This window comes from Cyprinodon tularosa, unplaced genomic scaffold (assembly GCF_016077235.1).
Source record: "Cyprinodon tularosa strain WSP-4 unplaced genomic scaffold, ASM1607723v1 ctg35, whole genome shotgun sequence".
Lineage (NCBI taxonomy): Eukaryota > Metazoa > Chordata > Actinopteri > Cyprinodontiformes > Cyprinodontidae > Cyprinodon > Cyprinodon tularosa.
Window position 1 is genome coordinate 1,152,953 of NW_024039063.1, and position 27,241 is coordinate 1,180,193.

At 41.4% G+C, this 27,241-nt stretch overlaps 1 protein-coding gene and 2 non-coding genes across 4 annotated transcripts; 1 reads left to right on the forward strand and 2 right to left on the reverse strand.

The window, feature by feature from the left end:
• Positions 1-1,004: 1,004 nt before the first annotated feature.
• Positions 1,005-1,076, reverse strand: trnah-gug. The gene has a single exon. It is a non-coding gene; the product is annotated as a tRNA-His (tRNA).
• Positions 1,077-3,112: 2,036 nt separating this feature from the next.
• On the reverse strand, positions 3,113-3,184 carry trnah-gug. The gene has a single exon. It is a non-coding gene; the product is annotated as a tRNA-His (tRNA).
• A 509-nt stretch (positions 3,185-3,693) lies between these two features.
• Positions 3,694-27,241, forward strand: aspm (assembly factor for spindle microtubules). 2 transcript variants are annotated; one of them, XM_038295047.1, is made up of 27 exons: positions 3,694-4,112; positions 4,265-4,408; positions 5,941-7,336; positions 7,433-7,528; positions 7,641-7,736; positions 7,820-7,966; positions 8,063-8,302; positions 8,393-8,460; positions 8,542-8,683; positions 8,796-8,926; positions 9,259-9,434; positions 9,624-9,769; positions 9,872-9,957; positions 10,050-10,262; positions 11,451-11,655; positions 11,825-11,973; positions 12,557-12,685; positions 13,694-13,888; positions 15,865-21,582; positions 21,705-21,854; positions 21,931-22,122; positions 24,879-25,071; positions 25,222-25,376; positions 26,171-26,347; positions 26,428-26,597; positions 26,691-26,812; positions 26,923-27,241. In XM_038295047.1, exons 1-26 carry the CDS (start codon positions 3,837-3,839, stop codon positions 26,791-26,793), a joined length of 10,893 nt encoding a protein of 3,630 aa, XP_038150975.1. In that variant the 5' UTR covers positions 3,694-3,836; the 3' UTR covers positions 26,794-26,812; positions 26,923-27,241. The 2 variants fall into 2 exon arrangements, 1 of the variants encoding a protein (XP_038150975.1); XR_005281653.1 differs by lacking the exon at positions 26,923-27,241 and having other exon boundaries at positions 15,865-19,307; positions 20,184-21,582; positions 26,171-26,597; positions 26,691-26,818.

A 27,241-nucleotide genomic window follows, 5' to 3' on the forward strand; every position in this document is an offset into this window, starting at 1 on the left:
ATAAGTGTGCAGTGTCATAACTACATGTCTGACTTTTGTTTAACAAACCAAACAGTTAGACAATTGAGGAAGTTATGGTTATTTCAGTACATGCGCCTTTAAAACACAATGTTACGAATGAGCGAGCTGCCTGTGGCAAGATGGCCGCCACGTGTGGACGTCGACCCCCATTGGCCAGCAGCGCGGACGAGACATCTAGCCTTTATTATGGATATCTATGGAGTCAGTCTGCTCAACTTAGCTTCGACCTTTTTGAAAAAGAAGTGTCGCAGAGAAATGTTTCAAGCGCACCCCAATCATGTGACCAATGCAAGCAAGGTCTCGATACAACTTCACACTTTGTATCGAGCTTCACAGTAAATTCTAATAATCTGGGCGTTTCAATACCACTAAGGTATTTAAATGCAGCAGAATCACGGCTCAAACTGAGGGTTTTCCCCGTTTATAGGTTTATTTAAAGACATGGAAAGAAAATGTTATATTTAAGTCTAGTTTAGAATTGATTCAGAATAGTTTGCTTGATGCAGATAAACCTAAAATACATAGACAGCCACATCTATACCCACCACAGTCACCCACTGATTAATTTATAATGGATATTTATTCACATGGCACATCTTAACAATTATTGAGGCCTTTACTTTATTGCAATCCTCTTCCTTTTTCAGAACCACAGGACAATCAGACAATAAATAATGGATGGGGAGGAAGCTTAAGCTGGCCACATGATGTTAAAGTAGACAGCAGGTGACAAATCAAAAATAAACTTCTTGCTTTGTGTATTCCTTTCAGTCTTTCATACTTAGTGAAAGTGCTTCTAGGGCCTCTTTTCCACTAAAATTAGTGGGTTAACACAGTTTTTTAAACAAGCAGAATAGAATTCAATTTTATTGTCATTACACTGTCACAAATACAGAGTAACAAAAAGAACTATCTGTGGGAGTGGAAGCCAGAAGTTCCCACCCCAACCGCACCTCCCCAAAAGCTTTCCCATTAGTAGTTCATGCCGTGACCCGGATTCGAACCGGGGTTGCTGCGGCCACAACACAGAGTACTAACCACTACACGATCACGGCAAGCTAACCACTTGGTCCAAAAAGCATGTTTGACCCGTTAACATTGTACATTTGGCCCCCTTCCCCATTGGCAAAAAAAGCTGGGTCTGACCCCCCAATGGCAAGTTGCATGACCTCTATTCCCCCAATGCTTGTAGTGATGCTAGGCTCGAGTCAGTCTGCTCAACTCAGGTTAAACCTTTTTGAAGAAGTGTCGCAGAGAAATGTTTCAAGCGCCCCCCGGTCACATGACCACTGCGAGCAAGGTCTCGATACGTCACACTTTGTATCGAGCTTCACAGTAAATTCTAATAATCTGGGTGTTTCAATACCACTAAGGTATTTAAATGCAGCAGAATAACGGCTCAAACTGAGGGTTTTCCCCGTTTATAGGTTTATTTAAAGACATGGAAAGAAAATGTTATATTTAAGTCTAGTTTAGAATTGATTCAGAAGAAATGTTTCAAGCGCCCCCTGGTCACGTGACCACTGCGAGCAAGGTCTCGATATGTCACACTTTATATCGAGCTTCGCTACTGTCAGTACTATTTAAAGGATTATTTCTTGATGTGTTTATATACTTGTAGGTGCAGCCCACTCAAATATGAGTCCATACAGGCCAGGAAGTGTCCTAATTTACATAAATTAACAAAAAAACAAAAACAGATATGAAATAGAGTAACCGGGTGGGATTTAAATTCAAAATCTGATAGTTGAGGGGCGTACATCTTAAGTACCCAAATTAATGTATACATAGTTTGGAAAACAGTATGGATTAGAACTCGGAACAATATTGACAGGACCACACAATTGCATATCTGTTATGCATCAGAAGAATTTTGTATCATGTTGTAATTTCACAGAGATTTTTTTTTTTTTTTAATATTATTTATTTATATAATCATAATGCAGACATTAGGATCCCCACTCACTTGTAGTTCTAAATAGTTATCCATCAGATGGCGCCATTTTAATGTGTCGAGCATGGTGTCGAGTTTCGGCCAATTGTGTCAAATTGGTTTATTAGTTAACGAGGTTTCGAAATAGCCATCACTACTGCTGTGTGTCTGGTGATGCTATCATGCTGGGTTGGCATTGATGATGTCACCAATGCCACAGAAATCAGGAATGTAAACAATGGAGAGCAACATGGGAGGGAGCCAGAGAGTAGAGACTGACACGGGAGTGGATTTTCACTCCTGTCCCGTCCCACTCCCACAGAAAAAAATTGTGTCCCGTCCCAATCTCGGGCCAGAGTAGAAATCTAAATCCTGTCCCGTCCCACTCCTGGTGAAATTACTCCCACTCCCATCCCGCTCCCATTCAGAATGACTCCCGCTCCTGCACCACTCCCATTCTTGTTGTCTTCAATACGATTCCTGCCAATACTCTGGCTGAATCTGAATTTGTTGTTTTTGAGTGCGGGTGAAAAACTCAGAGTGGAAGCACTGTTGTTTTTTGGGTTGTGTCGTTTTTTTTTGACTTGCATTATAGTGTAGGCTTCAAGGAAAAAAACTACAAAATGGTGACGCGAGTACTGGATTTTTTTTTTCTGTTTTATTTTATTTTTTGGCATCGATCCTAGTTTTTTTTTTTTTAGTTACTATCGGTTTGCTCCTGTCTGCTCCCGTTAATGTTTAATCCTGTACCGTCCCAATCACGTGATCATTACTAATACTGACTCCCATCCCACGGGAATCCCATGACCCGTGGGATTCCTGAAAAAATGTCAGTCTCTACCAGAGAGTAATCAGTCTTCTTTACTGTTTTGTCCTTTCGTCCCACCGAATATCTTTCACCAGTGCTGCCCAATATTTCGTGAATGTAAGCATTTATAAGTTTATTTTGGTGTTTATTTTTGGACTTTCTTGTCTTGTAAAGTGACCAGGTGCTTCTAATATTTTTTAAGTATTTTTTTTTTTTTTTTTGGTGCTTTTAACCAAAATTCCGGTAAACAGCGGGCAATACAGTTTATATGTGTCTAAGTGATAGGGTGCATGAATATAATATAGTGTGTTTCAAATTCATGTGTAAAATCATTTGCCTCTAGTGATTAATGCCGTGACCCGGATTCGAACCGGGGTTGCTGCGGCCACAACGCAGAGTACTAACCACTATACGATCACGGCGAGCTAACCACTTGGATGATTCGTCTGACATATACAGAGGACCAGATCAGATCGATAGTCAACACATCCTTTTTTTGTGTGGTGTATTTCATCCTTTCTTGCCTGTTTTTGAGAAAAGGCTACGTTTAGATTTAGACAAAGATTGTGAAAATAAACATATTTCACGTAGTAAGAATTTACGAGATTACTTTTGTCACTGTGCTCTCCATAAAAAAAAGAAATTTCATACACATGATAAGTTCAAAGAGTTGCAGCCTCCTGGGCTGAAATGTTACTAAACCAAATACTACAATAATCATTTCACCTGTGTTACTCTCAAAAAGAAAAAAGAAATACGAGTGGCACCTCTCGCTAGAGTCGATCTCTAAATGTAGGCGCGGCCTACGGTTGTTTAAAGATAAATTGTAACGCTGATTGGTTCTTCGTTGCGTGTCGTTGTGAGAGAAACGCTCACCCATTGGACGTTTCTCAAAAGCTGCTTGCTACTCATTGGCTGGTTGTTTTGTAGAAAATTTAAAATCACGCTTTCTTTGGATGTGAGATAACGTTTGTTGTTAGCTGTCGTGTTTCAAGACTCCGATAATATTTTTCTAAATTGAATTGCTTTGGACCACGTATCATGTAGCAATAATTTTTTTTATCCTTCAAAAATATGGCTGAATTGATAACCTCAGCAAAGCGGGGATTTCAGAACATCAGTCCGGCGAGGAGAGAGGACCCTAACAAGGAAAATGAGATTCCGGTTCTGAGTCTCATTCAGTTTTCAAAGCCACCTTTTGTTACTTTTGGCACTGTTAAGGTGGGCACATCGAAATCGGCTATTTTACAAATTGTTAACCCGATTGACTATGCCGAAGCGGAGGTTGTCGTGGAAAAGATCCCCTCCAGTAAAGGCTTTTCTGTGGACCATGACACGTTCACGATCCAGGTATGATCAACTGTTATTCAGAGCAGACTGTTCAGAACAGTTATTTACAAACGGAGACTTTCTGGTTAAAAATGTAAAGTCATCAAGATGCCTATCTAATGTTCCTGTCTGTTATTGAAGAGATATTCCTTTTTTTTTTTGTTTGTTTGCAGCCTGAGAGCTCATTCAGTTTGACAATAAGTTGGACTCCAGCAGAGGAAGGTGGGGTCAGGGAGCTCCTCACATTCAATGCCAATGGGGTCCTTAAACACCAGGCTGTCTTACTGGGAAGAGCAGAGGCCCCCAAAAAGAAAAAGGTACTTCCACACTGAAGCTGAATATAACTGACTCATAAGGTTATTATTCCACTATTATTTCCAACATGTATTATTTATATTTATTTGTGTGTGTGTGTGTGTGTGTGTATATATATATATATATATATATATATATATTTTTTTTTTAAGACTATTTTAAGAAATAGATTAAACACCAACAGAGCATTTAAAACAGCAATTGTAGGGTTATTTATTCCTTAACTTGTATTAAAATTGGGGCAATTAAGCGCATTAATCTTGATTAACCGATTATTGAAATAATCTTAAACTAATTTACTAATCGATTATTCATTAATTGGAGTATAGAGACTTAAAAAAAATGCATTTAGCTGTCAGAGCAACCCACTAAGAGAAGTAATTATATGAAAATTTTAAAAAATGTTCAAACATTTTGCATTTAAAATATAAAAAAAAAATACTGTCAATATGCTCTATAAAGTGGTGAAGTTTTAGTTTCATCAGGTTTCATTTTGTAATAATCTTTCTTTAAGGAACTTTTTGCTATCCGATTATTAATCAATTCATCTTAAAAAAATCGACAGATTAATGTATTTGCAAAATAAGTGTTAGTTGCAGCCCTAATTAAAATCTGTGCTTTAATATAACAAACTTAGCTTAATTTAACAAATGCTTTTCTGCGTTGGTCTGGCTGATTGTAGAGTGATACTAGAATATAAGCTGTTTTTGAGTAGAGGGCACAGCTGGTAATGCAATCAGCAAACAACCCGATTAATAACTTCAGGCTGGTTGGTAATAATTCAACCCTCAGGAATGGAGATCCCTTTGTCTTCCTTTAAGTCCTAATGTAAATTTGTAGAAATATTTGGAATTTATATTAAAAACCATTACAGTATATGCCAGTTTTCTTCTTTCCTCTCCCTCTCAAAATACTTGAAACAATTTTTAATTTTTTTTATTATTTTTCTTCTGTGGGTACGTCCTGCAGGGAGGAGTTGCCCAGTTGGCTAAATGTTATGTAAGAATGAAAAAAATGAAGCTCATAACACTTTGTTTTATTAGTTTTCTATATATGAAAGATTGAATGAGTTAAAGTTTTAGATCCAACAGCACCAGGATTATCACAGTTGATCTTTCACAGTATGTTCCAGTAACCAGAGCTGCAATAATGAGTTGCAATTATCTTTGACCAGCTGTGGGTACTGTCACTGTTTTTATGTCCATCTTGTCGTTTCTTCATTTGATGCCAGAGCCTACAGCTATTTCGTTTTTGTTTTAGTTTTTTTGCTAAAGACCTTCATCAGGTGTCATTTATAAGCTTACTTGACACATACGCTTTAATGTGCTTAATTTAAAAAAAATCAATATGAAATTAAAAGTTTTTTTATTTTTTTATTTTGGTATGATGTCAAAGAGCAAAATGAAAATAGCCAGATTGGGAAGTTTAACTGGTAGACGACAGTGACTTCACATCCTAAATTGTCAAACCTTTTCCTTAACATATTAGTATAACTACACAGCTTCATAACTTTTTTTAATATTTTTTTTTACAGAAGAGCTTATGGGATTCAATCAAAAATAAGGGGATGGAAAAACCCCAAACGTCTATGAGAATGACATGTCCTGGGAAGATGGCGCCAAACAAAACCTTCCAAGTATCCCGGCAGCCTCAGTATAAGCGGGAAAAGCCCCGCAGCCCACTGGCTTCGCTCTCTGAGACACAAACTGTTAAAGAGAGAATCCTTATCAAGGACAGACCCTTTCACCATCGCTGCTTAAATTCAGCCGAGCAGAAGGCATCAAAACCGGCCCATGGAGATGTTGTCCTGTCAGATCAGAAGAACTCCCCTGTTGTCCTGCTTGTCCCGTCTGCAAAGCTCGTCCACTCTGGCAGCCTGTCTACTAACGCTAATAGCATGGCGGAAAATCCTAAAAACAAGGAACTCTCTAAGGTGTTTAACAGGACTCTGTCTCCGATCGGTACACCTGAGGTGCTGAAAAAGCTGATGCCTCGCATCGATTCGGGAAGCCCACAGAGTTCTGCTCATGTTGGTGGTGTGGCACCTGAACCCAATCTTCCATCTCTAAACGACGCCCTGGCTCTGATAGGCTCTGATCTCTCACATATTGACAGCAGTCCAAGAAATACCAGTTCTAGCTGTGAGTTTTCTGATTCTTTGGAGTCTAAGAGTGGGAATGGTGCCTGCGGTGCTGAAGCGATGTTGGCTAGCCCGGAGCTGCCCCAATCTCATGAGCCAAGGCTCACGTTTTTCGTCAGCAAAAAAGTGGTTTTAAACGAGGAGAAAGTAACAGAAAAGGCAAAGATTTCATTCACATCTGCCACTGTGACTAAAACCAAAGCATCTGTGGAGGTCAGCAGTCCAGGGGGGAGGAAAATAAAGAAGTCTCGTCGCCGACTTCTGGAGAAAACGCTTGAACTCTCTGATGGCGGCAGCCAGAGTGACTCGGGTCCGGGAACTCCGAGCCTGCCAGTCATAGATACAGAGACAAAAACTACACCGAGTGATGCTAAACATCAAATCCCAGAGTTCACTTTCTCCAGCCCCAATTCAAGGCTTCACATCTCCCCTTTAACCAAAACCTTTCCGACATCCACCCTACCAGACACCGCGCCTTCTCCCATTTCGTTCTCGGCCACCTCATCGCCTCTTGCGATCCCCGCTCCAACAACACCCACCATCACCTCATGGAGCTCATCGCCACTTCTGTCCAGTGTGTCCACAGCCGTTTCTGTTCAGGAAGATTTGTTTCCTGTTCAGCTGGCACTGAAAGGCAAGAAGAGGAAGAGTGAGGAGTACTTGAAAACTCATTCAAAGACCGAAGACTCTGGGAAGGAGCAGGTAAAGAGGAACAGGGTTGGGAAGGTTGATCCCCCACCTTCAGTACGCAGCAAAAGAGACACATCTCAGCAGCAGAGAGTTGTCACAAGTGAGTAAATTCATCAGACAAAGGCTAACATGCATTTTAGAAACTGTCTAGAACACATCGCCCCGTTTAAAAAAACTAAATTAGACTTGTTTTTAGGCTCAGCCCAAACTGTGACGACTAAATCTCTGAGGATGGGAAGGTCTACTGCTGTTGCCCAGGCTAAACGTCCAAGCTCCAGAGTCAGCTCACAAAGTAAAAAGCTCCATCGGTTTGGCCAATATTGCTTTGGGGGAGAACAAAATGTAATATTCAGATTTGTTTTCCTTGTTACAGAGATTATGCTCTTTGTCTTGTTCCCTTTCAGGCTCTCTAAAAGCATCAGGTTCACATTCTGTGAGGATCTCAAAAGTAGCTGCTGTTGCTCAGGCAAAGCTAACCTTCATCAAACCTGTACAAACTGGTAGGCCTCAGATAATCACATTTATTTCTGTTTCATTCTGGAGATTTTAGTCTGTATTCTGTGTCTGCTTCTTTTGTTTTTAGCTTTACCAAGGCACCCAATGCCGTTCGCTGCCAAAAACATGTTCTATGATGAAAGGTGGATAGACAAGCAGGAGAAAGGGTTCACCTGTTGGCTGAACTACGTCCTCACCCCCGATGACTTCAAGGTCATCACTGAAGTACCTGAAGGTAGAGCTGCACTAAAACACTTTAAATGATTTTCAGGTTGCAGATGGCTCATAAGTTTTTATTTTTTTATTTTAATGTTCTAATTTTCTTTGGCAGCAAGCGCCGTCTCACTCGCCTTCGGCAGCGAGGATAAATTCCGTGTGCCGAAAGCCCCCACCAAGGAGGAGATGTCTTTTAGCACCTACACAGCCAAGCGGAAGCTCAACCGCCTCCGTCGCTCTGCCTGCCAGCTCTTCACTTCTGATTCCATGGTCAAAGCCATTCAGAGGCTGGAGCTGGAGGTGGAGGCCCGGCGGCTATTAATCCGCAAAGACCGCCACCTCTGGAAAGACATAGGTATGATTTCTGACATTAACAACAGCCAGAAATTCCTTAATGTGAAATATTTTTTATCTGATGCATGTTTGTTTTGTTTTTTTTTACCAGGTGAGCGTAAAAAGGTCCTGAACTGGCTGCTGTCATACAATCCTCTGTGGTTAAGGATCGGGCTGGAGGTAGCTGAATTTGACCTTTACTTTGTGTGTTCTTAGAATCAGAACACTGAGGCTTTTTTAACCTGTGTTTTTCCTCCTTAGACTATTTTTGGGGAGATGATTGCTCTTGAAAGCAACAGCGACATCTTGGGCCTGGCTACGTTCATCCTCCAGCGGCTGCTCTGGAACCCAGACATTGCTGCAGAGTTCAGACACGCCCGGGTGCCTCACCTATACAAAGATGGTAATATATGATATTTGTTAGAGGCTTAGACAAAATGAGGGACATTTGCTTGTTCATGTGTCGTGAATGGCATCCTGCAATCATCATGTAAACACTGTTCTTTTCCATGTAGGCCATGAGGAGGCGCTGTCCCGCTTCACACTGAAGAAGCTGCTCCTGCTTGTGTGTTTCTTAGACAAAGCCAAGGAATCTCGTCTGATCGAACACGATCCCTGTCTGTTCTGCATCGATGCAGAATTTAAGGTGGGATAGGGTCCCGGTTCTTAGTTACCATATGTAAATAAATACTGGTATAAAACACAAAGGTCAAATAGGGACCTTTTACATAAAATATTCTTGGGAATCGTGCAGTTTTCTGTCCAAACAAACAGAAATATGTTCATTTAAAAGCCGTAATTACTTTAATGCAATGTTTGAGGGATATACACACCTACTGATATGCACACATTTAAACCAACCAAAGATACACAGATTCTGCAATAAATTGTCATATTTTACACTTTGACTAGGTTTCCATCTGAGTTAATTTGAGTTAAAGTTTTCCTAAGCCTGAGCTTCTCTTGTTCCTCTTACAGGCGAGTAAAGACCTGCTGCTGGCCTTCTCAAGAGACTTCCTTAGCGGAGAGGGGATTCTTCCTCGGCACCTCGCCTACCTCGGGCTACCCGTGTCCCACGTGCAGACGCCCCTTAACGAGTTCAACTTTGCTGTGAAAAATTTGGCAGTTGACTTGAAATGCGGCGTCCGTTTAGTGTAAGTGAGACTTCCTGAATTTAACTGGTTGCTCTGATGCTGGTCTGCTCTTATTTCTGATGGCAGGCAGTCCCTGCAATGGCAGGATTTGTATTTTCTTAAAGTAAATCTGCAGTGGAAATTTTGCAGAGGCTCTTTTTTCTTTTTTTCTTTTTCTTATTTTTTCTTTCTGTGTGATGTTTCTTCCAGACGTGTGATGGAGCTGCTTGCTCAGGACTGGCGTTTGTCCGCAAAGCTCCGCCTGCCTGCCATCAGCCGCCTTCAGAAAGTGCACAATGTGGACATAGCTTTGCAAGTGCTCAAAGGCAAAGGGATTGACCTCAAGGATGAAAGTGGTAACAAAAGGCCTCCTTTTCTCATTTAAACATTTACTTACGTTTAATAAGTGGCTAAAAATGGAATTTAGACAAATCTTCATTTGTTATCTTTGTTCTTAGGGTCCATCATTGACTCAAGAGACATTGTGGATGGGCACAGAGAAAAAACCCTGAGTCTCCTGTGGAAAATCATCTTTGTGTTTCAAGTGTGTATCTTCTTTTGATTCTAACAACCTGTTTTCATAGTGGTTCTTTTTTACCAATATTTCATTATGTTTCTACTATCGGATGAATAAAGGTGGAGGTTATCCTAGATGAGGATCAGCTCAAGGAGGAGATCGAATTCCTGAAGAAAACTCTGAGGACCAAGCGGAGACTGGCCCTTTTGAGGGCCGACAAGGGCTGCCAGCCGAGTCCAGTGAAGGCCAGGGTGCCGTACAAACATACGAGCAGAAAGATTACTCTGCTGATGGACTGGGTCTGCGCCGTGTGTGAGTTCTACCACCTAAAGGTAAAATTAGTTTTCTTATGGTTCTCTTAAATTTAAATGAATAAAAGAAAAACAGACATGAAGATTCAACTTAACTCTTGTTTGATTGTACGAGGAATCACAGGTGAAGTAATCATAATTATTCTTACACCTCTGAGATTTAGATTGAAAAATGTTCAGTTTTTTGTCATTTTGATGACATCAAGCCCTCCTGTCTGCTGGTATGAAACGGATATTTTGGAACCAGAGTATTTAAGTAGCAACCTCAAGGCCAGAACACACACCGAATCCGATTTTGTGTCTGATCTGACAGAAAATTTTGTCGGAAGATGTCGTGGTGTTTAGTGCACTTTGAAAGTGGAAATGATCACACCCGACACAATTTTAAGCAAGAGGGCTACACAGCAATTCAGCAGCAATTTCATGGTTCTTACAGGAAGACAGATGCAGTTCAGAGTAAAACACATCCGCATTGGGAGAAAATACAAAAAATCTGTTAATTGCACCGGGAAACAGTTAGTTCGAAGTCGCACAGAGCATACACGGCAAGTAGGTCAGACTTGTTCAAAAACAATGAATGAAACAATAAAAAAAGAATAGGCTACTTTACCCATGATAGGAATTCAGGAGGACAGAAAACAGATAAAGTAATGATCCTCTTTGAGCCTCACAAAAAAACAAAATAACGATGGGCAAACAGAGCAGCTAAGCGTGGCGTATCTCTCTCTCCTCTTTATGAAAAAAAAGAGAGAAAGACTTCCCAGATCTCTCTCTGAGAATCGACTCTCTGCCTCATTTAGCATATAAACTGCTCCATGGTGTTTATTGCTGTGTTTTTGTTTTTTTCTAGGCCTAGATCTCATTATGTTTTTAATATAGGCATATAAATATTCTCTATCTGTTCTGGCTTAAGATGATGCACAGGCTCTTTAAGCGGGGCTTTATTCCATAGAATGCATCTATGGGGTAAAGATTTCATAATCTGTCAAATGTGGAAAATAGTTTTACTTTTTGTGGCACAGAGACAGAAGTGAAAAGAAGATCTGCGCAGATATGTCCACCCCGCTTTGACATGCAAAAGATTTTATCTGAGATTAATAAGTCGTACACAACTAGCGTCTTCAGGCCGTCACACCGGCTAGAATTATTCATGGTAATGTGTAATCATGTGGAAAGTAAATAAGCAGTATAATTTTTGTGCGTATGCAGGTGGAGAACTTCACTGTGTCATTCTCTGATGGCCGCATCCTCTGCTTCCTGCTTCACCACTACCACCCCGGTGTCCTACCGGAAGCATCCATCAGCCACAGCACCACACAGACCGTGGAGTGTTCTCCGAGGGGCCGGCTGGAGCTGAACAGCTCAGTTAGCGACTCAGACGGCTCCTTTGATTTTGGACCAGCAGACCTGCAGGGTACAGATCTGTTGTGTGCAGAAATTTGGTTTATTTATCTTTAGACTAGCATTTTATTTTACTAATGCTTCTTATGTTTGTTCAACTTTATTAGGAAAAAAACAGTGATTATCTTAACATTATTATAAATGGGCTTGTGTTTTAACGAAGTAAGGTTTTATCTAAACAGGACAGGATTCTGCATCTCTGAAGTTTAAAGAGCTTCTGGAAAATGAAAAGAACAACTTTAAACTCGTCAACTCGGCAGTGGCTTTCCTGGGTGGCGTACCAGCCATGATCAACCCCGCTGACATGTCCAACACCATCCCCAGCGAGAAGGTGAGACCAGAACAAGGAGCTTCTGCAAACGTCTAGAGCTGAGCAAACTCCCCTCCTTGGCTTTCATGCCTTATCCGATCCGTTTCAATTCATGTTTACTTTATGATATTTTTATTTGCTCCCGATTTCATCTCTCCATCTCCATGTGTCTTTGGAAGTCCACACAGAAGAGGTTGACAGATTTGATCAGAAAACTTCATCACCATCTTAATTGGTTTTATAATGGGTTGAATCATTCATAAGAGTAAAAAAATAAAATTTTCAAAAGCTCAGAGGTTTTTTTCAGGGTCTCACTTGCAAACAATGGTCTAGGAGCTTGCAAATACACTAATACACATTTCATTACTTTCATAACTTTGTCAAGTTTGAAGTCTTCCAGTGATATTGAAGTATTGGTTTGGTATGTTTAAATCATCCTAAATGGTGTGTTAGGAGAAGTTGGAGGCCTAAAAAGCCAAGGAGGTGTTGTTAAATGTTGCTGATCAGAGTTAGTCAAACGTTGTAAATAAGCATTTAATTAGGTCTTTAAAAAGCCTATATTTTTGTTAAAAACTGCCAATCAAACCCTCTGATCCCTTTCCAGGTTGTGATCTCATACCTGTCGTTTCTCTGCGCTCGCCTCTTGGACCTTCGGACTGAGACCAGAGCAGCGCGGCTCATACAGGCTGCATGGAGGAAACACAAACTGAAGAAAGATCTGCTGCTCTATGAGGTTCGAAATGTTATATTTTTCTCTTTAAATTATGGGATGTAAAAGTAAATTATCTTTACAATAATATCTGCATTTTAAAGAGGCTTAATGTCTTTAGTTGCTAAAGTTGCTGATATATTTCTGTTTATCAATTCCCCCCTATTTTCTTTATTGAATTAATGAACTACAGTTGGGTTTCCCTATAAATATAGATGCACCGATCCATTTTTTTTTTTCTTGGTCCAATCAGATGAGCTGAGCCCATCAGCCGACATCCAATACAGATCCGACTTAATGAACCTTGTACCGTGTGAATGAAGGATTTAGTGTTGATGTAACCATAGTTAAGAAAAGCTTAAAGATGAAAACGGATATTAATGTACTTTATATTACTTATTAACAAATAAGCAGAAAAAGAAAATGATGCAAAGTTCCCTGGTTTGGCTCTCTGAAATAAAATCATCGATGTCCGACTCTGCCAATTAGTCATATCTGAGCCAATATTCGATTCAGGTTTCAGATCTGTGCATCTCTACTTATAAAACAAAAATAATATTGCTGAGGTCAAAGTAAAGAATAAACTGATTGTTAAAGAAATGACAGCCAACAATTCTGCATCCTAACTATGGTTCCAAATTAGGTTTGGGTAGTTCATTGCATTTGCAATATAATTGCAATTTAGCAAAGCAGCTTTCAAAGAATAGAGGCACTCAATTTTAGTTGCGTTACATTTAACAAGAGTAAAATAAATGAAGTACATTTGGCGATAATTCCCTTAAATTTGCTTTGCCACCACACAGAAGGCACAGATGCAGCTATAGCAGGCAGATTCATGCATGATAGTAGCAGTAAGAACTTTTTCACACAAAGATTACAGTAAAGTCCTGCAACAATGGGCTCTGGACAAGCAAACTTTCAAGTTAATGGAAACAATTGAAACTTTCAGGTGAAACTTCAATATGCTTGATTAAGAAGTATATTGAGGTTCATATGTTCCTGAATGTCCTTTCCCCTCATGTTTCAATTTAGGCGAGAAACAAGGCAGCCCTGAAAATCCAGGTTGTGGTGAGACGTTTCCTGATGAAACATAGAGTTAAGCGCCAGAATGAAGCTGCCATCGTCATTCAGTCAGCCTGGAGAAGACACTTGGCTCAGAACTGGCTGAGAAAGCAAAAGGAGGCTCAGCTTTGGGATTTGCAGCATAAAGCAGCATCTGTCATCCAGGTAGGTGCTGAAGAAGGTCTGTGAAGACAGAGTAAATCTCAACCTAAAAAGACACAAATTACAGTAAATAAGGGCAAAAATGACCAAGTTGCTATAGCAAAAACAGTGCCATAACATTACATTGACAATATTGTAGGATGCATTTTAACATACATTTTAACATTTGGAAGGAAAGTTTTAAATGGTTGACAAGCAGTGGTGGAAAGTAAAAAAGTACATTTACTTGATTACTGTAGTTAAGTACTTTTTTTTTTTTTTATATCTTTACTTGAGTAATGTCTTGGGGTGTACTTATCACTTTCACTCCACTACATTTCAAAATCAAATATTATATTTTCTACTCCACTGCATTTTGCGGAAGGTGATAATTGTTAATTTTTGCTTAGCTTAGCTTTGTAATCCACTGTTGCTGTTTAAAAAAAAAAAAATTCAATTTCAACATGGCAGATAGCAGCCATTGGGACTGAATTCAGACACCACTGTTTAAGAGATTTACATGACATCCCAAAAACGTGGAAAAACTCAGGGCAGATGTTATTTGCATATCAAAAACTTTATTAAGGCATTAGCTGTTGCCATGTGGCCAAGTCATTCAGTAGGATGAATTTTCAAAGCAGAGTTGTAGTTCTTTTGTGATAACAGATTAAAGCTTAAACTTCTATTCCATAGTGAAAGTGTGTGGACAATCAAGACTCGTTTGTTTTTAATATAAATAATCAAAATATAATCAAAATATTTGTCCTTATTTTTTCTGGCATTTTTACGCTAAAGTTCTAATTGGTGTAGTTTTGTTGGTGTGGTTCCAAGCGTCAATTCATCAGGTAAGGCCAGGCAAATTTATTTGTATAGCACAATTTAGTACAAAGACAATGCAAAGTGCTTTACATGATTAAATAGGAAAATAAAACGGAATCATAGCAAGTAGGAAAAAAATAAATAAATAAAATAGAATAAAATAAAAAATGCAGAAACAAAACAGAACATTAAAAACAGTTTGACTAAAGAAAATGAAAAAGTTGAACTAATGATGTTTCAGTTGAACTGTTTAAATAGAACAGTCGAAGGCAATCCTAAACAAATGTGTTTTTAGTCTTGATTTAAAGGAACTCAGGCTTTCCGCACTTTTACAGTTTTCTGGAAGTTTGTTTCAGATAAGTGGAGCATAGAAACTAAATGCTGCTTCTCCAAGTTTAGTTCTGGTTCTAGGTATGTGGAGCAGGCTGGAGCCAGAAGACCTGAGTGGTCTGGAGGGTTGATACACTGATAGCAAGTCTGTGATGTATTTAGGTGCTAAGCCATTCTGAGATTTATAGACTAACAGAAGTTTTTTAAAGTCTATTCTCTGAGATACAGGGAGCCAGTGTAAGGACTTTAGACTGGGGTGATGTGCTCTGGGGTGATGTGGTTTCTGAAAGTTACAAGGTTCTTTAAAATGACAGGAAAATTAAACATAAATGCACTGATATTAGAAAAGTTAATTTGTATTTTTTAACAATTAAATGCATGTACTTTTGATTACTTAATTTGAAGTATTTTCAAAAGTGAGTACTTCAATACTTTAACTTGATTAGATGTTTGACTGATTAACTTTTACTTGTAGTTAAGTAAGATTTGAGTATGGAATTCTACTTTTATTCAAGTTGAGTACTTCATCCTCCACTGTTGATGAGAAATTGGAAGGAATTTGTATTCTGTGACATTCTGCAGGGTCACCTTTGGCTTAGCTCATCAAGAGGCTCAAAGTTTAGCTAAGTCTTAAGTAAATAACTCAAAACTCTTAAAAACCGTGTAAACTATGAATAAGTGTGTGTAAATCAATGTAAATCAGTAAAATGCATCGAAGCATATACAATTGGGTTTAAAGTTGTGAAAAATGTCAGTTTCGGATATTGGTATTAAACTATGGTTTATGTGCAGAGTAGTTACCTTACTGCATGTCATTTATTCAAAAAACATTTCCTTTTTTGTCTCTTCAGGCTCACTGGAGGGCAGTTTCCACCTTGAGGGCTTATCAGCGCCTCCGGTATTACACCATCGTAGTTCAAGCCCAATGGCGAATGAAAAGAGCAGCTACCACTTATGCAAAGATCTGCTGGGCGACTGTAGTCCTTCAGAAGTACGCTCGAACTTGGTTCCTCTTAAAAAAAGATCGAGAGCAATATCTCCTCATTCGGGAAGCTACAGTGAAGCTTCAGAGATCGTACAGAAGGTGGAAAGATCGTAAAACCCAGAAGGAAAACCATGCAGCCGAAGTGATCCAAGCTGCTTTTAGAAGATGGTACAAAGATAAAATGGCTCAACGAACTGCTGCTGCTGTAAAGATTCAGTCTTGGTACAGAATGCAGTTGTGGTCCCATCGGTACAAGAGGATCAGGAGAAGCACTGTGCTTCTCCAAGCTCATCTCAGAGGAAAGGCACAGAGGCAGGACTTTAAGATGTTAAAGCTGCAGCACCGCTCTGCTACGGTCATCCAGACTGCCTTCAGGGGACATGTTGACAGAAAACTGTTTGTGAATATGAGATCCGCAGCAGTGATGATCCAGCAGAGGTTTCGGGCCTCTGTGATAAGAGACTTGGAAAGGGAAAAGTTTGTAAGGATGAAACGAGCAGCTATTTCCATACAGGCAGCCTACCGTGGAAAAGTGGCTCGAGAACTGCTGAAAAAGAAGCACAAGGCAGCAACACAGATCCAAGCGGCGTATAGGAAATATGCTGCCCAGAAGAAGTATCTTCTCTTGAGAGAAACTGCAGCTGTGATACAACAGAAATACAGAGCTAAAGTATTAGCCTGCAAGGCACAGAAGGAATATAAAGCTATGAAGAATGCCACAATCCTTATCCAAGCTACCTGGAGAGGCAGAGCTGAAAGGAACCGGATAAAAACATTACATTACTGTGCAACTCTGATACAAGCTCACTATCGTCGACATAAAGGGCAAATGCGGTATAGATCTGTAAGGGCAGCAGCTGTGGTCATACAACATCATTTTAAGGCTTTTTTGGTGAGAAACAAGATGAGGAATGAATATCTACAGAAGAAAACGGCGTGCATTGCACTCCAAGCTGCATTCAGAGGCACGAGAGTTAGGGCAGAGCAAAGGAAAAAGCACCAGGCTGCAATAGTCATTCAGTCTGTGGTTAAAATGTTCTTATGCAGGAAACGATACATTCTTCTGCAACATGCAGTCATTTTAATCCAGTGCAGATACAGAGCTGTCCTCCTCTGTAGAGCCCAGCAGGCTGAGTTCAGGAAGCTGAAACGGGCCAGTTTAACAATACAAGCTGCCTTTAGGGGGTTCATTGTGAAGAAGGATCTAAAGAAGAGGCATACAGCCGCAAAAGCAATCCAAGCTCAGTTTAGGATGCACAGAGTTCGAGTGGCATACCTGGCCATGAAATGCGCCGCCGTTATTCTTCAGGATCGCTACAGGGCTAAAATGCTCAAAGATATGCAGACGAAGCAGTTCCAAACAATGAGACGTGCAGCTGTGGTCATTCAGTCAGCATACCGAGGGTACAGTGTCAGAAAGAAAATTGCGGAGTGTCATCAAGCGGCTAGGATTATTCAGAGAAAGTTTTTGGCCACTAAGGACAGAAAGCAGTTCCTAGCTATCAAGGCAGCCACTCTGATATGTCAGCAGAGGTACAGAGCAGCAATCCTGGCAAGACAACTCCATCTGGACTACCAGTCAAAGCGCAGGGCAGCTGTTCATCTGCAGGCCGCCTACAGAGGGTACGCTGTAAGAAAGCAGCTGTATATTAGGCATATGGCAGCTGTGACTATTCAATCACACTTTAGAAAATACCAGCAGAGAAGTCGCTTCAAAAGTCTAATCTGGGCTTGTAAAATATTACAAGAACGTTTTAGAGCGAATAAAATAATGAGAGCAGAGGTGCAACAACTGAAAGCTAAAAAGAGAGCCACTGTTGTCCTACAGGCTGCCTTCCGAGGGATGAAAACAAGGCAGACACTAAAAAAAAGACATCAGTCTGTCAGAGTCATCCAAAGAGCTTTTAGGTCCTACCGTCAACGTAAGCGCTACCTGTCCTTAAAAGCATACGCCATTAAAGTCCAGCACAGATATCGGGCAAATGTTGCAGCTAAGCAGCAAAGAAAGCAATACCAACAAATAAGGATGGCTGCAACCATTCTTCAAGCAGCATTCAGAGGGAGGCGAGTTAGAGAAGAGATTGCACATCAGCATCAGGCTGCAACCTTGATCCAGACTGCATTCAGAAAGCACAGAGAGCAAGTTAAATTTCAGGCAATGCGGCTCTCTGCCATCCTCATCCAGAAACACTATCGAGCTCTTCTTGTCCAGAGAAGAGACAGAGAAAGCTACCTGAGAACAAGACGGTCTGCTATAGTCCTGCAGGCAGCATTCAGAGGACATAAGGCAAGGAAGGAAGTTTCCCACTGGCATCAGGCTGCAACTGTGATCCAATCTGCGTTCAGACAGCACAGAGAACGAGTCAAATTTCAGGCAATGCGGCTCTCTGCCATCATCATCCAGAGACGCTACAGGGCTGTTCTTCTCCAAAGGAAGCACAGGGAGAACTTCCTTAAAATGAGACATTCTGCTGTAGTTGTTCAGGCAGCATTCAGAGGAGCTCATGTGAGAAAAAAGATTGCAGAGATGCACAGGGCTGCTGCTATTATTCAGGCAACCTTCAGAGGGCACAAACAGAACATGGCCTTCAAGAGGCAACGCTGGGCAGCTTGCGTCCTGCAACAGAGGTTTAGAGCCCACAGGCAGAAACAATTGGACATTAAACATTTCCAACAAGTTAGACGAGCTGCCATCCTTCTTCAGGCTGCCTATCGCGGCACAAAATCCAGACGACTTATCAACCAATGGCATCGGGCTGCCGCTGTTATTCAAAAAGCTTACAGGGCCCACCGTGAACGTAAGGCGTACCTTGCACTGAAATCCTCTGTCCTGCTCATCCAGAGAAAATACCGTGCCACAATGGCGGCAAAGATGCAAACCCAGAGATACCAAGCCATTCGCTCTGCCGCTGTCCTCCTCCAGGCAGTCTACAGAGGACATCAAGCAAGAAAAGAAATTGCTTGTTTAAATGGAGCTGCCACTGTGATCCAGACCGCATTCAGAAGGCACAGAGAGAGAGTCAAATTTCAGGCAATGCGGCTCTCTGCCATCATCATCCAGAAACGCTATCGGGCTCTTCTTCTCCAGAGGAGAGACAGAGAAAGCTACCTGAGAAGGAGACAATCTGCTATTTTCCTGCAAGCAGCATTCAGAGGACATAAGGCAAGGAAGGAAGTTTCCCACTGGCATCAGGCTGCAACTGTGATCCAATCTGTGTTTAGACAGCATAGAGAACAAATCAAATTTCAGGCAATGCGGCTCTCTGCCATCATCATCCAGAGACGCTACAGGGCTGTTCTTCTCCAAAGGAAGCACAGGGAGAACTTCCTTAAAATGAGACATTCTGCTGTAGTTGTTCAGGCAGCATTCAGAGGAGCTCATGTGAGAAAAAAGATTGCAGAGATGCACAGGGCTGCTGCTATTCTTCAGGCAACCTTCAGAGGGCACAAACAGAACATGGCCTTCAAGAGGCAACGTTGGGCAGCTTGCGTCCTGCAGCAGAGGTTTAGAGCCCACAGGCAGAAACAATTGGACATTAAACATTTCCAACAAGTTAGACGAGCTGCCATCCTTCTGCAGGCTGCCTATCGCGGCACGAAATCCAGGCGACTTATCAACCAATGGCATCAGGCTGCCGCTGTTATTCAAAAAGCTTACAGGGCCCACCGTGAACGCAAGGCATATCTTGCAATGAAATCCTCTGTCCTGCTCATTCAGAGAAAATACCGTGCCACAATGGCAGCAAAGATGCAAACCCAGAGATACCAAGCCATTCGCTCTGCCGCTGTCCTCCTCCAGGCAGCCTACAGAGGACATCAGGCAAGAAAAGAAATTGCTTGTTTAAATCGAGCTGCCACTGTGATCCAGACTGCATTCAGAAGGCACAGAGAGAGAGTCAAATTTCAGGCAATACGGCTCTCTGCCATCATCATCCAGAAATGCTATCGGGCTCTTCTTCTCCAGAGGAGAGACAGAGAAAGCTACCTGAGAAGGAGACAATCTGCTATTGTCCTGCAGGCAGCATTCCGAGGATATAAGGCAAGGAAGAACATTTCTCACTGGCATCAGGCTGCAACTGTGATCCAATCTGCGTTCAGACAGCACAGAGAACGAATCAAATTTCAGGCAATGCGGCTCTCTGCCATCATCATCCAGAGACGCTACAGGGCTGTTCTTCTCCAAAGGCAGCACAGGGAGAACTTCCTTAAAATGAGACAAGCTACTATCACTCTTCAGACTGTGTTTAGAGGTCACCGTGTCCGGGCTGAGATGGCAAAGATGCACAAGGCAGCTACTGTCATCCAGTGCAGCTACAGAAGGCATAAACAACAGCTGGACTTTCAGAGAATTTGCTGGGCAGCATGCGTCCTTCAGCAGAGGTTTAGAGCCCAACGGCAGAAACGACTTGATGTCAAACATTTCCAACAGGTCAGAAGAACTGTGGTCCTTCTACAGGCTGCTTATCGAGGCATGAAATGTAGACAAGTTTTAAGGCGGAGGCAGGAGGCTGCAAGACTGATCCAAAGACTCTACCGGGCCCACTGCGAACGCAAGCGATTCGTGATCTTCAAAAGCTGTGTTGTGAATGTCCAACGGCGATATCGAGCTGTTGTTGCAGCCAAAAAACAAAGGAAAGAGTATGAACATCTAAGATGGGCAACAATCACTCTTCAAGCAGCTTACAGAGGATTTTATGTCCGAAAGCAGTTGTATTGCTGGCATCAGGCTGCCAGTTTAATCCAGAGAGCTTACCGAGCGAGCAGGCAGCGGCAGCATTTTCTGGCCTTAAAGGACGCCGTTCGCAGGGTTCAGCGCAGGCATCGGGCTATTGTTCTAGCCAGGCAACAAAGACAACAATATGAAAAAATCAGGAAGGCAGTGATTAGTCTTCAAGCAGCATTCAGGGGACTTCAAGTCAGAAATAAGGTTGCCCAACGGCATCAAGCTGCAACTGTGATTCAGTCAGAGTTCAGAAAGCACAGAGAGCAAGTCAAGTTTCAGGCTCTACGCCTGGCTGCCACCATTATCCAGAGACGCTACAGAGCTCTGCTGCTTCAGAGGGAAGACAGAGAACATTTCCTAAAAATTAAACGTTCTGCTGTCGTCCTGCAGGCAGCTTTCAGAGGTCACCATGCCAGGACTGAGGTTATGAAGATGCACAGAGCTGCTGCTGTAATTCAGGCAAACTTCAGGAGACACAAAGAACTAATGGCGTTTAAGAGACAACGCTGGGCAGCGTGCATCTTTCAGCAGAGATTCAGAGCCCAGAAATGTAGTCGCATCGTAGCAAAGCATTATCAAGAGGTCAGGAAAGCTGCTGTCTCCTTACAAGCTGCATATCAAGGAATGAAGTCTAGACAAATGATCAGAAAAAGACACATGGCCGCAGTCATCATCCAGAGAGCTTTCAGAGTCCATCGTGAACGTCAGCAGTACTTGAAACTGAAGTCATCTGCTCTCACGCTTCAGAGAAAATACCGAGCCACGATAGAGGCCAAAGCACAGAGGAACAGCTACACTGTAATGAAGAAGGCTGCCGTGACACTGCAGAGATGCTACAGAGCCTGGAGAGCAAGACGTCAGGTAACTGCCTCAATTCAGGCTCCTATTTTGTTTTTAACAGTCCTTAAAGTTACATGCACCAAGCTTAGTCTGAATTTCATGAACTGTCTGTAATTTCCTCTTTTCATGCTGACTGGTTACAGGCCCTAGAGGCAATCCAGGAAGAACGGAGACAACGTTTTACAGCTGCAGTTTTCCATCACCTAAGTGCCATAAAAATCCAGCGAGCTCTCAGAACACACTGGGCTTTAGAATCGGCAAAAAGACATGTCCAGTCTGTCATCACTGTACAGGTACCGTTATTAAGAATCAGAGGTCATTTGAACTGTTGAAGAGTAGAAGCTGACCAATTCTCCTGGCTTTTCTTAGCGTTGGGTTAGAGCGAGGCTGCAGAGGAGACGATACCTGGAGGACAGGAGGAAGGTGGTGGTGCTTCAGAGAGCTGTCAGGCATTGGCTAGACGGTCGCCACAAAGCCGCATCGGTCATCCAGCAGGCAGTCCGCAAATTCCTCTTGATCAGGCGCCAGAAGAGAGTTCAACAAGGCATCACTAAAGCTCAGGTGGGGCAGTCATTGCTATAGCCAACCCTGTCTTTTGTAAGTACAGTTCTGATAATTGAACTTTATTGATCTCACACTGGAGAAATTTACCTCTGCATTTAACCCATCCTCTTGGGGAGCAGGGGGCTGCCATTGTGCGGCGCCCGGGAAGCAGTGTGGGGTCAAGGGTCTTTCTCAGGGACCCAGAATGCAGGCTGTGGGGATAGAATCGGGTACTTGTAAACTTCTCAGGGCACAAGCACACTGCTCTAACAACTGGGCCAATACTCCCCATTGACACTCCCCGGATTTTTAGATCCACTCATCACCACATGGCCCTCATGCTAAAGCATCACATTTAAGAATGGGCGAACTTTTAAGAAATATTTATTTAGATTAGCTGATTTCATGGCTTGGGCGGGACCTTTTGAGCATGCTGCATTACCAGGAGGGTTTAGATCGAGATTATTCAAGAAACGTAATGCTAAACTGCTTACATTAGAGTGTATTGGTTGATCTAGCTAATGATCACAAACACACATCAGATTTTGGGTAAAAATTTTAAGTTAAAGCATTCAGCTTTTACTATGGACCAAACATCAACCAAACTCAGTTTAAGCTGTGCTTGAATGTTAACCAGAGCCAGGATCTTAGCCAGTCTGAGTTAAAGTGCATGAATAAATATATATACCGTATTTTCAAGACCATAAGGCGCACCGTACTAAAAGGCGCAGTCTCAGTTATGTGTGCCATTTCTGTATTTAACACACACATAAGGCGCACCGGACTATAGGGCGCGTTTTTTATATACAGGTACATGTCCTCTACTACCTTTAAATAGCTCTACTGCGAATTTAAAAATAGAGCGGGAGCAAAACTGAGTATGACTGTGCTTTAGTCATGTCTTTATTACAAAGTATTAATCAAACCTGGAAGCTGGCCCACATTGCTGATGACAGAGTGCTGTGATCACTCCTAAATTAACTTAAAATCCTGAAACCTGCCGACAGAATATGTTCACTTTTATTACCGGCATCCTGGTGCCTGCAGTTTAAATTATTTAGATGAAAAACACCTGCCAGCAGCCGCGGTGAACCCGGAGGCGACCCAGCCCAGAGGCTGCTCTTGAAGGGGTTCCTACTGTCGGTGTATCGCTGGTATGTCGGGGTCTGAGCGGCTCCGACAGAAATAGTATAGGCACAATGATAATCTGGATGAACAGACTGCAATTATTAAGTTTTCAGGTGGCCTTTCTCACTTAAAAACATATTAAAACTACTTTATTCCCACTGATCACAGGAAATATAGCTGCAAGATTTAGATTATTTAGATGAAAAACACCTGCCAGCCGCCGCGGTGAACCCTGCCCAGATGCTGCTGTTGAATTAAGTTTTCAGGTAGAAAAATAGAGCGGGAGCAAAACTGAGTATGTTTGTGCTTTATTCATGTATTTATTACAAAGAATAAATCAAAGTCATCATCCTCTGTTTCTGAATTAAACAGCTGCGCTAAATCAGACATGCCAATTTCCCCTTCTTCGCTGTCAGAGTCACTTTCCGTGCCGGGCGGCTCCTCGGAAATAATGCCGGCTTTTGCGAAAGCTCAAACAACAGAGCCAGCAGACACGTTAGTCCAAGCATCAACAATCCATCCGCAAACGGTGGCGTAACTTGCCCGGCGCTGCCTTCCACTTATCCTGAAACTGTGTTCTCCGTCTGTCATCCATCGCTCCCACGCCGCTCGCAGCCTTACTTTGAACGGCCGGTTCACACCGATGTCGAGCGGTTGAAGTTCCTTTGTCAGACCCCCGGGATAACAGCAAGCACATCGTTTATTTGTTTCACCATGTTTTTCACATCGGCTGTGAGATGGGCACGCATGGAGTCACAGATTTAGCGATGGTAATGCGTGGAAAAAAACCACCTGGTCTCCTCACATACAGCTCCCTCAGCCACGCTTTCATCATCTCCGCATCCATCCAGCCTTTTTCATTTGCCTTAATATCATATGTCATCAGAGCGCTGTGTCTGTCTCGCTGTCAGCTCCCAGATCAGCTTCTCTGATTGGTTGATGCGGCGTGTCCAGCAGCAAAACTTCAATTTTTCCATCTCGAGCTGCAGCAGCGCGTTGGCGGTGCGTCAGATGCTTAAACGCTCCCGACGCGCTGCGCCTGCTGCTCAAAACGCGCTGCGGGACCTTTTGCTGCGCCTATATGCGCGTCAACCATTGACTTTGCATGTAAACTCGCTGCGCCTGCTGCGTCCGGTTCACACCGATGTTGAGCAGTTGAATAACAGCAAGCACAGTGTTAATTTGTTTCACCATGTTTTTCACATCAGCTGTGAGATGGGCACGCACGGAGTCACAGAATAACAGCAATAGTGATGAGTGGGAAAAAAACCACCTGGTCTCCTTACATTCACCTCCCTCAGCCACTCTTTCATCATCTCCTCAATGAGGTGGTCTCAAAAGTCGCAGTTACAACACACATAGGGCGCACCGCACCAAAGGGCGCACCGCACATTTTGAGGGGGAAAAAAAAAAGACGTTTATGTGCGCCTTATAGTCGTGAAAATACGGTAATTACATAAAAATATTTCAAATATATAATCTAAAGCCTCAAATTTTGAATATTTTTGTTTCAATAATAATTTCATTGAATGGTCTTTGTGGCTTAAAAGGTACTTCACTTTACTGTTCAGATGCTTACTCTTCATAATGCCAGAACTGGTCTTGACAGAAGGTGGGTCTTGAACATCTCATCTTTATCCCTTCAGGCTCTGTGGAGAGGACACCGCTCCCGCCTACTGAACGACAATCCTAAGGTGGTCAAGTTGAGATACCGATTACGCAAAGTCTCTGCAGAAGTAAAAGAAGAAGACAAACTATACAACAAGACCTCCTCTGCGCTGGAGTATCTCCTCCGATACAAACATTTCTCCTACATTCTAGAAGCTCTGAAAAATCTCGGTAAGACAAATGGGTGTTAATTTGTTGTGAATAATCCTGATGCTGCTGTGATGATAAAATTGGCTTTGAAGCACAAAGCCAATTTCTCTGCGTTTGGCTGTCAGGCGTTTTCTTCACAAAATATGTTTAATATGTAAACTTTCTGTGCAGAAACCGCCACTAGGCTGTCGCCAGAGTGCTGTGGGCGGCTGGTAGAAAGTGGAGCCACCAATGTCATCTTCACGCTGATACGCAGCTGCAACAGGAGCGGACCCTGCATGGAGGTCATTACCTTCTCCGTCCAGATCCTCCTCAACCTGTCCAAGGTACAACATGCACAGAGCAGAAACAATGGTGTCCATCTGTTTCATCACTAACAGCTCAGGTTTTGTGCATGCAAAGCACTTTTTTCAATTTATTACATTGATGTGTTGTTTTGACAGTGATTGCATGGTAGATCTTGAGTTTAATTCATTTATTTTAATCTGTCCTCTACTTTTTTGTCAGTCTTTCAGCTCCTAGTATACATTTTTAAAAAAAGTTCTAATTTACCTTAAAACAAAGGGAGGAAATCTGATTCAAACTGGACTAATTAAAGCCCCAAGCAACAAAGTAATTGAATGATCAATATCTTCTTAACATATACAGCACTTATATATTGTGATATTTCAATATCACAATATATCGTGAGCCAAGTATCGTGATGCATAACGTATTTTAAAACCCTTGCCAATACTCAAACCTACTTACTCTGTGTATGTTAGGTAGTAAATTCAGATCATGAGCTGTTTTACAAAAATATAATAAATGTCATATTTATTCTGATACTTGAGGTAAACTTGCTATTACTTAGTAAGTTGTTTAGAAGTAAATTTCTTATTTTTTGCTAAAACTACCAGCATGAAAACCGCAACATAATCTGGAAGAAATGTATTCAGATTCAAATTTGAGACTTGTCCCTTTTTAAAAATCAGTATATAACGTGGCAAAAGATAAATCAGTTGCTCTGTTGAAAGTGTCTGTTTACTTACTAATCCATGTGAGGCATTTATTCATTTGTCCCATTTCCACTCTTTATGCTGTAATACCGTAATTTTTGTTTGTTCTGTTTTCCCTTTAGTATCACCTGACTGTAGAGGCTGTGTATACAGTGGAACATTCCCTCGAGACTCTCTTGGATTTACTGCAAAAATACCGTGAGAAAGCAGGAGATAAAGTTGCGGAAAAGGGTGGCAGCATATTCACAAAAGCCTGCTTCCTTCTTGCCCTACTGCTCCAGGACAAGCGTTGTGCTGAGGTCTGCACAGTCATTTAAATTTACCTCTATTTACAACAGTTCAAAATAAATAAAGCTAAAAATGACAAATTTCTCTTCAGGAGTTTAAGCTTCCAAAAGCTTTGGACAGGATACGCAGTATCTACAAGCTAACTGCTCGCAAACACAAGATGGATGAAGAAAGAACCATAATCCGTCAAAAATTAAACGCTTCAGTTAATGGGAGCTTCTATGTTCCAGCGACGCCTCGTAAATCTCGGCCACCCCCAAAGTATGTGCATTTGATCATAACGTGCAATGAACTCCAACACTTTTTTTTTAAACATAAAACTAAAATTATGCTTTTCTGTTCTTGTTTTTTCAGGTTTGCACCTGACTGGGTTCTCAGGAAGGACAAACTAAAAGACATTGTGGATCCTCTCAGGGCAATTCAGATGGTGGCAGAAACGCTTTCTATTGTCCTATAGATAGAAATTGTGTGTGTGTGTATATATATATATATATATATATATATATATATATATATATATATATATATATATATATATATATATATATATATATATATATATATATATATATATATATATATATATATATATATATATACTTTTTTATGCATCTCATTTTTTTTTTTTTTTTTTTTTTTTTTAGAAAATCATTTTAATTTTTTTATGAAATTTTTCATACATGTTAATGGACATTTTTGTGATGTTTTATGTTCTTACTGTGTTCCTTTGTGATTGGGAATGTATAGTTGTAATTGAAATAAACAGAATCTGTGTGTGTTACTGCTTCAGAGCAAAACTGGAAAAAAAGAAAATGTTTAAAAACCCAATCAGTCAGGTAATTTTTGGATTTATGCATTAAAATGTATGATCTGGTGGAAATAAAACAGTTGCATATCTGAATATA

What these genes read in the sequence shown, in the direction of transcription:
- aspm (XM_038295047.1), top strand. Translation starts at nt 3,837, where the DNA reads ATGGCTGAATTGATAACCTCAGCAAAGCGGGGATTTCAGAACATCAGT. An exon ending in AAATGCGGCGTCCGTTTAGT is followed by an intron (nt 9,435 to 9,623) that starts GTAAGTGAGACT and finishes TGTTTCTTCCAG; the next exon opens with ACGTGTGATGGAGCTGCTTG. An exon ending in TCCTCCTCAACCTGTCCAAG is followed by an intron (nt 25,377 to 26,170) that starts GTACAACATGCA and finishes TTTTCCCTTTAG; the next exon opens with TATCACCTGACTGTAGAGGC.